General features: G+C 36.3%; 1 protein-coding gene across 1 annotated transcript; it reads left to right on the top strand.

The window, feature by feature from the left end:
• The first annotated feature begins 209 nt into the window (after positions 1–209).
• LOC108724616 (facilitated trehalose transporter Tret1) lies at positions 210–8,912 on the top strand. The gene is made up of 6 exons (XM_018451068.1): positions 210–784; positions 4,288–4,371; positions 6,527–6,874; positions 7,123–7,280; positions 7,520–7,972; positions 8,302–8,912. The coding sequence occupies exons 2-6, from the start codon at positions 4,315–4,317 to the stop codon at positions 8,894–8,896; spliced, it is 1,611 nt and encodes a 536-aa protein (XP_018306570.1). The 5' UTR covers positions 210–784; positions 4,288–4,314; the 3' UTR covers positions 8,897–8,912.
• Positions 8,913–10,408: the final 1,496 nt, after the last annotated feature.

The following is a 10,408-nucleotide window of genomic DNA, read 5'->3' as shown; positions in this document are numbered from 1 at the left end:
AGAAATAAGATTAATTCAGAGAATTCAATTTAAGAATATCCTTGCAGCTCGTTCTTCGATGGTGAGGAATATATCCAGGGGGAGACCTCGAAGATCATCCTGGAAGGGCGCTTCGCGTCGCGGGAACCCACGTCGTACGTTTCGAGAGAGTCAGCGGCCGTCTTTGCCGCGCTGGTATAAATGCGAAGGCACGAACGAAAATCGTCTCAGTGTCGAGCGCGAAAAAAGCCGCAGCGGTGCAGCCGTTCAATACGCGGCCAACCTCTCAACCAGAACCACATACATTCGTGTGACCGGCACGAAGAGGAACCCACGAAGAGGAGACTCCTGCGACAGATATTCCCGACGCTCAGAAATAAGACGTCGTCGTCGAGAAAACCCGCGATCCAGAAACTTGCTGAACGCTGAGAAGTCTGAATCGAAGTCTTCCGTACCGCGATACTCGAACTTCCGGAGTTTTATTTCTTTCTTCCTTCGTCGCTTCCTCTCACGTCATTCCCGGTCCGACTTGCAATCGAACTTTTTTTGCGAACTTCTATCCCGTTTGCGTCCTCCCTAATTTATGATCCGTATCCGCGACATAAACGCTCGCGCTTATCGCGAACGAGTAAGTCCCGAAGGACGGGCTTCTTGGGATGACTTGAGGAAAAATAGAGGGACAGAGAGGTTCTGTTTGTCATCGATGCCGATATGGAAGAAGAACGGCACGAGGATTGTGCAAGATTTTAGAGAGGAATATCCTTGTCATTGATCCAACCGAGAGAGTAGCTGATATAATTGCAAGGTATTTATATCTCATGATTTATCTTCTGATGGATTAATTGCTTTTCATCAAATTAGCCATTTTAATTGAATTAAATTGAATTAATCGAGCGTTTTGTCAGCCGTACAAGCAAAATTAATTTTCTATCAAATTAAACTTACATACGCGTTAAATATAATTAGATTCCATGTAAGCGTAATTGAAAAGAGAATAAAAAAACTCACTTTGTATCAAATACTGACGTCAAACGCAAAATTTCTCATGATATATTTTCATGACATTTTTTGTCTACTTGTTTTCGCTACTCGCGTAGTGAATTCTTCTTTCTGCTTTAATAATTACAAGGTGTTTGTGTCGATCGGGTTGCACCTGTCACCAGCAGTCGCTGCATCCATTAACACTTGCGATCTCTGTGAAAACAATACAAGCTAATCCAAATCGTAATAAAAAAATAGAGATAGAGATACATGTCGTGTCAGACGAATGAAATTCTTCAGATAATTTTTCATGACGAGTCATTGTTTTGCTTTTTCGAAGCAGAAATCGTTTTGTTTCATATATCTTCTAAATTTATTAGTATTATTATTGTTGTATTAGTATTATTATTGTTTTGCCTATAGTTTGAAAAACCCTCCCTTTTTTCAAATTGTTGGAAAAAACCGGAAAATTTTCGATTTTTTTCTGAAAAATTGATATTTTGGAAAAAGACTTTATGTGATTCGTTCTAATTTGCTCATTGGTGCAATAGCATATGTTTTGTATGTTTTATATGTTAGAATACACTATCCAACTTCAATCTTTAATACAATTTCAAAATTTCTGTTAACTTATATAAATTACCCCTCTTGTCGACTGTACTCTATAAACAATTATTTTCTTTACGGAAAGAATCAAATATGGCAGATTTTACGAACACATGTGAATTTTTCCAACGAATTTTTCTATCCTTGGAAAAATCCGAAAAATTCCGTGAAAAAATTGGAAAAATTTCGTTTTTTTCCGACTCTTTAAAACTATAGTCATTTTTGCCATCTTTTTTACGTATAAATTATTTGTAAATGTTACTTTTTTAATTTTACTGCGTTTTTCAATTATTGGGCTTGGGCTTCAAAATAGCGTTATGCTGGTGTTTCACATTTTGAATTGCATTTTTTTTTGTTTTATACTGTACATTTGCCCATATTTCTCTTGTTATTTTGTACTTCAATAAGGTTATTATTATTAGTATTATAAATTACGAATTGCATCCGCACGCACTCATTGCAGTCGCGAATATTAACTCGATTTCATTTCGCAAATCTTCTTGACAGACGGATGTTGCCTAGTATTTTTTATTCACCGAATATTTTCGTGTAAATATGTTATTGGACGTTGATAGGCAATGTGCATTCTGTTACGACGCGCGAACCGGAAACCATGATGCAGTATAATCTTACAATTAATTCGTAATTTTCCAAGTACTTCATCCTTTTCATTATGTGATTATCTTCAAATGCAAATTTATTAACAGCTTATAAATTTTTAATTAATAAACAAGAAACAAGAAATAAAGGCCTTAGACGGTCAAATCTAAGTTGGATCTTTAGTACTTAAATAATTCGGTGTGAATTTATATAAATATACATATCCAATTCTGCAAATTGAACGTCGAATGTAATTTTCAGTCTTGAAACACAATCCTAACAGAACTAGAATAGCAATCACAAATTAAACAACTTATTAATATTGATAACATTAATATTGATTACAGGCATCTTAGATCTTAATAATCTGATGCTAATCATCTTAAAACATATAAATAATTTTATTGCAAAAAAGAATATTACTTTTGAATTAATAAAAATAAAAGTAAAATTTTGGGAAGTTATTAGTCATATTTCTGATAAATTTATTAAAAATACATATATATATATGTATTTTTAATAAATAGTCTAACATCTAGCTTTGATCGCAACCGGTGCTTCTCGTATTTAGTATCTGAAAAATAAAATACTCCGCGTGTGTATTTCTTGATGAAAATTATGTCAATGCGAGCGCGTAATAGCCTGTTGAGCGATAACAAACAGGAAGGGCGAACACCAAGATCCTTAATCCACTCGTGATCTTAATAAGATCTTATGACGGCCGAGACGTGTCTTTCATAGCATATAAAACGTATAAGAATCTGCACAGCTGACATTTGCAAACAGATTTATAACGTTGTTAATCGGCGTCGATCTTATCGTAGGCATCGAAGCGGCATGGTATGATGAATGGATGCGCGATGGAGACGATAAGTCTTGAACTCTAATCCACGCGTGCCGCATTAATCAGTTAAATTGAGTTAAACGTGAGAAACCGATTGAGGATCTAGCGGCGATAACAGACCGGTCTCGTGAGTCACGAGACTCCGAGTGACGTTAGCTGTCACTTCCTCAAGCATTTCGAGTGGCGGACCGTCACGAATGACCGCTTAATCTCACGATCATTATTCAATTTGTACGCCGCATGAAATCACGCGCGATATAATAAACAGTAACAAACATTCTACAATAAGCCATTAGTAATAAATCAGAAGTCACAAGCTAGAAAATTGACCAGTCATTGTCGAATGTGAGAAGAATAATTGACTATGATTGGTCAGTTTCTAACTTCTGATTTATTACTAATGTAATGCTTATTGTAAAATGTGTGTAACGTATCAAGCTCCTCACCCTGATAAAGTGAACTGTAACATTTACGAAACGTGGCATTCCAAGAATGGATGTAGACACGATGTAGGCGATAACCAGCTAAACAGTAATGTATTTCAGTATTTAAGAAGTTAAATCTCATTAAAATTTCCTTCGATCTCGAAATCTATTTCAATTAATTTCTACCGACGTAGAGACTTACAAAAAGGAATTAGAAATTAAATTTAAAAAGTATTTATCTCGTATCGATTATCTGCAAGTGTTAATGAAACGTCAATGGAGTGTGAATGAATAATGCAAGAGCCAGTCGTGCAGATCGTAATGAACAGCGTCTGTTAGAAAATCAATTAATTCGAGAAATGCATGGCATCCATTGAAATATTTTTTCAATTCTTTTTTCCTTTATCAACTACGGCAGTTCTCTTTGTAGTAATTACACTTGTATGTACAATATGATTGATGTCGAGGTGAGTTAACGCTTTTCATCGCGAATCAAAGTTACGCGAGATCGTCGCGATCGAGATCTCCGAGTCCGAGTGTTCGAGGAATTTTCTGCACGAGTGCGATCGCGTGTTATTGTTGTATCATTACTCATAACGAGGAACATACCGGAAACGACTCGTCGAACGGCACATCGAACTTTTTTCTTTGAAATCGGAAAAGATTCGCGCAACGAGATCTAATTTTAAGTAACATAAAGACTCTAATCGCGCATCGTTTAGATTTTATCCGTAATTAATAACGACACCACTTATTTATTTAATAATAACAATTGAATTTACCTACATAAATCAATTTATATAAATAATTATATCTACCGCTGTTAACCCATCTGGTCCTGTTTTTCTACAGTCATCCAACTGTCCTTCGAGGTGTACGATGATCACACGGATGAAGCTCTGGTGGAAGATTCTTCATTCCGGCGACAAGAATGGTGTAAGTCATTTAATCCAGCGTTACGATTAGCGGCGCTGCAATTAAGCACGTGCGATACCGCATTCTTCGGCGATACTAATTTCGACATGGAGCGCACGACGTGTTGCGTAATTTCGATATTTCACGAAGTGAAGCGAATTAAATGTCGGACTGCATGTGAAGAGATATTCCTTAATCCTTATTGAAATATTTATTTAATCAAACAGATACAATTTTTTGCCGAGAAATTCCTTCTCACGGAGAATGTAACGCGAAAGGCACGATATAATTGCTTTTGAAATCAGACGGGACGAAGAAATGTCGAATCCGAACATCTTTTATTGTTTAAACGGGAAAATGTAGGGCATCCATCACTATCTTTTATTGTACAATAATTAATATCGAGGGAATAAAGTAAAAAATAAAGAAAATATGATAATAATATAAGTGAGCAAAAATAAAAAGGTATAATTGGTGTAGAGGATACATTGATTTCCTGCCTCTGTAATTGCATCTCACCACCAGCTTGATACATTGCAATTGGTGCGAATAACTATTATGCACGCACAAGAAGACTTTGTTAAGCGAGGCCGTCGAAGGGAAGATGATCGTTTATAAATAAATAAATGGATAAACACTGACAGTGTGAAGGCGTTTCGATCGGCCTTCTCAATTCTCGTCCTTCGACGCCAGGGAATTTTTGAAGCTATCACAATGCATGCATAACATTCGTTCATCGTAACGATTCTTTCGGTCACTTTTCCGTCTAACAGCATCAATTAGACCAACAACGGACTTAATATAGTCTTTAATATCCACTAATTTGAATATTTCTTTGTTTTTCATTTTATTTATTTGTTACATTTCGATTTCACTCTTTTTTCAAGCTTTTATGATTGCATTAAAATTGAATATGCTTTGGTATTTGTATATCTACAAGAGGAATAGAATCTATCTTTTAGAGTGGCGCATTATTTGCCTAAGTCTCGTGCCTCTATTGTTACACTCGAGAGAAAATTTCCATTCGAAATCGGATACCGATGTGGGTTTCATAGCCCCGAGCGCATGCAATCCTTGATGCGACCTTCGACCAGCTTACCACTTTCTCACAATCCGAATGATAATAATAACTAACTGCGAAGACACATTGTTGCGAATAATTTACTCAACGTCTATGATAACGATCTTGTGCCTTCGTTTCGTACAATGCATAATGTACCGACTTTTTTTTAACTGCTGTAATGCGCATCGAACGTGAAGTGATAACGCCCGCGTTGAGTGCGTCATCATGTCGTTATTCGGCATTATCGTTATGTGGATGTTCGTATCTCAAGATAAAGAAAGAAATTCATTGTCTTTCCCTGGATGGCTTTTTAAATTTCTCTAAGTTAAAAGAGTAAAGATAGGAAAAATCGCCTATTACGAGATAGGCTCCTAATGAGATAACTAAATTTCTGCTAAAGTAGCTGGTTCCAACTTATTATCACTCTTAAGAAATTTATTTAATAGAAAATTTATTATTAGGTTATGCGTGTAGTCGATGCGAAAAAAGATTTGTGAATGTTGTGAAAGTTTTATAGAGGCGAGTCTTTAAATCTTGTTTATCGTATAATAAATAAATATTTGATAATATAAATTCCGTATGAGTGATAGGGTAAGGTTGTTAATAGGAAATTACCGGATATGATGATTTATTTAATTGTAAAGATTAAATTTGGTGATAGTAAAATCGGGGCTCGTAATATGAGGTCATCAAGGCACTTAATTTCTGAAAATTAAGACGTTTAAATTTTATTTTCTGTTTCATTTTATAGTATATAAGTTTAATATGCTAATTGTAATTGATTTCTAATCTTAGAATTTTTTTTTTAAATGACAATGTCATTGAAAAATTCATATAATTACTGCGTATAATTAAGATCGAAATTTGCTACATTCCTACTTTTGTGTAGTAAAAACGTTTATATAGAAAGTTTTTCTTTACTTATTCCTTTGGTTTCTTGTTACAAGATATCATCTTATATAAGGAAATTCTCGTATCTCTCATATTAGAAATCCTTTTTTTTTAATTAGCAAAATCGGTAACTTAGCCGTAGCTTCATAATTGATTAATTGAGAATTAATAAAAATATTTACGCGCACGTGTGGTAAATGAAATAAAATTAGACATTTGCAGATCTTCGCGGGTTTGGCGGCGCATTCCGGTCAGATCTCCGTGGGTCTTTCCCAGGGATACAGCGCGATCCTGATACCAAAACTCCTCGAGACAAACTTCGTGGACCAATCACAGGCTTCGTGGATCGCCTCCCTCGGTGTAATCTCAAATCCTCTCGGTGCCTTCGTCGCCGGAATCTGCGCTGAATGTTTCGGCCGCAAGTCCGCGATCGCCCTGGCCGCGATACCGCATACCGTTGGCTGGCTGCTGATTGCATTATCAAGAAATGTATCGATGCTGTATGTCGGCAGATTCATCAGCGGTATCGGCACTGGCATGGCCAACGGGTATTATCTCTACGTCAGCGAGGTACGTACACTTCTGCGACATCGGGAAACGTAAATTATAGATTTTTGCCATGATTATGCAGCTATCACAAAGCTTTTCATCAACGTGTATCAATATTTGAACAAATGTATGTATACGATTATTCAATATTTGAACAAATGTATGTATACGATGATTATTAAGTCTTAATTAGTGTGATTAATGATTGATACTTTGTTTTATTCCATTCGTGCGGATTCTGAAAATGAAAATATTTGATTTTATTTTAGGCGGCAGCGCCAAATCAAAGAGCGTGGCTCGCAAGCTGTGGACCAGTTCTAGTCTCCCTGGGCGTCTTGATCGTGTACACCTTAGGTACCATCACGACGTGGCAAAAGGCGGCCGTTGTCAGTATCGGACCCGCGATTCTATCACTCGCGTTGATATGGTACGGTTGATTTACAATTGTGAAATAGAAATAATTGAATCTTTGGCGCACGAATTATCGCGCAAAAATTGATACTCACCGGTACTCACACTTGCCCTTATACTTCATTATTGTGAAATAAAAAGTCGTGAAAGTCTGTTTATTCCACTCACGCGTATAAAATCATAAAATTTCAAATATTTCCATAAAAATTCAATAGCAATTTTCCAAACATTAAACGAAATGATTTATTTCTGTAGGATAATACCGGAAACTCCCGCCTGGTTGGCTTCAAGGGGTCGAACGAATGAGGCCAAGGAGGCTCTTCTGTGGCTACGAGGTCCCGGATTGAACGTCAACGAAGAGTATCAAGAACTCTGCGAGACGAACGCGAAGCGGAAGGAGAAAAAGGAGAGTCTACTGCGGGCGTTACACAAACCCAACGTGTGGAAACCGTTTGCGATACTCTTCATCTTTTTCGCGCTCCAGCAACTGTCCGGCATCTACGTGATCCTGTTTTATGCTGTGAGCGTACTCAAGGATATCGGCATAGATATGAATGAATACGCGGCTAGCGTCGGCATGGGTGTCATCAGGCTGTTCGCGTCAATCCTCGGTGCTGGACTGGCCAACAGCTTCGGCAGGAAGATCCTGGCCTTCTTCAGTGGTTTTGGAATGGCTGTCGCCGCCGTGGGAGTCGCCCTTTGTTTCAGGTTTGCGTTTCAACTCCTTCAAGTTCTCGTATAATATATGAGAAACGATAAATAAAAAGAATTTAAACAGAATAAAAAAGGGCTACGAGCAAAGCAAGATCTTTATGCTTAAATAAATAACAAATTAATAACAATTGTGCAATCTATTTCAAATGTTTTCGACCATAATTGGATCGTTTTCAATGTAAATACAGACAATTATAACATATTATTTATAAGATATACGTTTGGTACTTTTAATTTGGATATATCTTCAAAATTTTTTTTGTTTTCTCTCATTCGTTTCTTATCGAAGCAATTTTCAGAAATAATACAACTTTCTTTATCAGGTTCGAACTCCCATCGTGGATGCCATTACTTTGCATCGGGATCCACGTGGGCGCTTCCATGATCGGCTTCCTCACATTACCGTGGGTGATGACCTCGGAATTGTACCCGTTGAGATTCAGAGGCAGTCTTGGAGGTGTCACAACCAGCATCGTGCAGATATTGACGTTCGCGACGATCAAAACGTATCCGGATTTGAACGCTATCGTCGGTCTGGAGTTCACTATGTGGATATTCGGCTCGGCCAGCGTGCTGGGCGCGATCTTCGCCCTAACGATACTGCCGGAGACGCGGGGACGCAGCCTCGACGATATCGAGATGGAGTTCTCCAACAAGTCGAATGACGACAGTTCGATATACGCCGGCAAGATCTTCTCCACTGCGTGGTCCCAACCGAAGAACATCACCCTCCAGCGATTCACGTCGATCTCGGAAGAGAAGCAATCGAATATCGCGTCGAACGCGTATGTCTATGACAATTTCTGCCTGGAACTGTCCCCGGAGAAACTGGAGAAAGATATCGAAGTCTCCGAGAAGAAATTGACTCGCGATCAACGAACTGTAATCGGCATCGCGCTTGAACACGTGCACGTTTGATGCGAGAGAAATCCAGAAGAACTTTTATTAGAACTAATTCCTATATGTAATTTTATATATTATGTCTAGGATAGTTAAATTATGTCTAGGATAGTTATTTATTTATTTTATACAATTGATAAGCTGAGAGTTGATTCATTAGTCAGTCATTAGTATAAATGCCATTTTATCTATTGTTACCAAATGTTCCTTCAGTATTACGAACATTCCTACAAGCGTAGTTCCGAAGATTAAAATTACGTAACGTTTTTATAATTATGCACAATTGTATATACATGTATAAATGTATATACTTGAAGATTTTATATAAATAACTTTATGTAATTTTGCAAACAGACATTTTCACTCTATTTGTATAATTTTCAGCGCTCTTTTTATTTTTAATAATGCAATTTTTTTGTACAGATCAAAAATGTGTGTACATCTTTTGTTTGCCAAGTAATAAATATTAATTAAATAAATTTTAATATATAGTTTAATATTAAAAAGTATATATACGAGGGCTGTTCGATAAGTCCGTGCAAAAATAAAGATTTAATTTTATTTAGGAAAAATATTTTTTATTTTTCAACATAATCTCAGCGATGCTCAAATTTTTTGATCCCCCATATAATATGATTTATCCAAGTCTTCAAAATAAGCAGTTGTTTCGGCGATGATTTCATCATTTGATGAAAATTTCTTTGCCGCAAGCCTTCTTCATAATAGTCCGATTTTTATAATTGTTTTAAAGCGATCTCATCATTCCGTTTTATCCAAATTGTCTTTACTTACAAATGGCACGTAATAAAAATTAACATTTTATTATTTCTCACTTTTGCCGTCACGATTCAATATGGCTGTGGTGACTACTCAGGAGCCTTAAATAAAATTACAGAATTTTTAATGAAATTTTATTGATATAAATTAAAGATTCGATATTCTGAAAATAAAGCGAGTATAGTACTGAGCATCTACAGCATCTGTGTAAGTAAACTTTATATAATCCGACAGATCTCGGATTCAATTATAACAATTTTCCTCCCATGTACACTTAAAATTTAAAGGTTGATTAGAGAACTGTGAGTGAAAGGAATGTGAGAAGTGAATTCATTTCAGGGATAAAGACTTTGAATACAATACTGAGCAACAATGTGTGAAAATAAAACGTAATGATGTATATTGATTACAAATGTCGTGATACAGATACATATTGGTGGAACCCCTTAAAATATAATATCCATGTAATACGGCATTACGAGAGCGATATAATAAGTCAGTGATTTTTTTAAACTTTCTTTTTACTAAAATTTGACTTATTTTTCAACATAGTCTCCTTTTAAAAAATCAATGACTTATTAAACTGCCCACGTATGTTCTGCGAAATTGTATGAGAGAAAGGGGTATAGAAAAAATAATTTTCTCGATTATTATATGTACATATTACAGTGATGTGGAGTTTCACGCGTCTGATAATAACGCACGACGTGTCCAGTTTTTCTTCCCGTATTTCTGTTTTTATAAAACAGTCAC

The sequence above is a fragment of the Mycetomoellerius zeteki genome, unplaced genomic scaffold, assembly GCF_001594055.1.
Source record: "Mycetomoellerius zeteki isolate Tzet28-1 unplaced genomic scaffold, Tzet1.0 scaffold31, whole genome shotgun sequence".
Classification (NCBI taxonomy): domain Eukaryota; kingdom Metazoa; phylum Arthropoda; class Insecta; order Hymenoptera; family Formicidae; genus Mycetomoellerius; species Mycetomoellerius zeteki.
Note: the sequence above shows the minus strand (reverse complement) of the source record. Positions and strands in the feature narration are given on the sequence as shown.

Bases quoted from the DNA above. Each gene is read 5' to 3' on its own strand.
- LOC108724616 (XM_018451068.1), top strand. From the start codon at position 4,315: ATGATCACACGGATGAAGCTCTGGTGGAAGATTCTTCATTCCGGCGAC. The intron at 7,281-7,519 runs GTACGGTTGATT...TTATTTCTGTAG, and splicing joins CTATCACTCGCGTTGATATG to GATAATACCGGAAACTCCCG. The intron at 7,973-8,301 runs GTTTGCGTTTCA...TTTCTTTATCAG, and splicing joins GGAGTCGCCCTTTGTTTCAG to GTTCGAACTCCCATCGTGGA.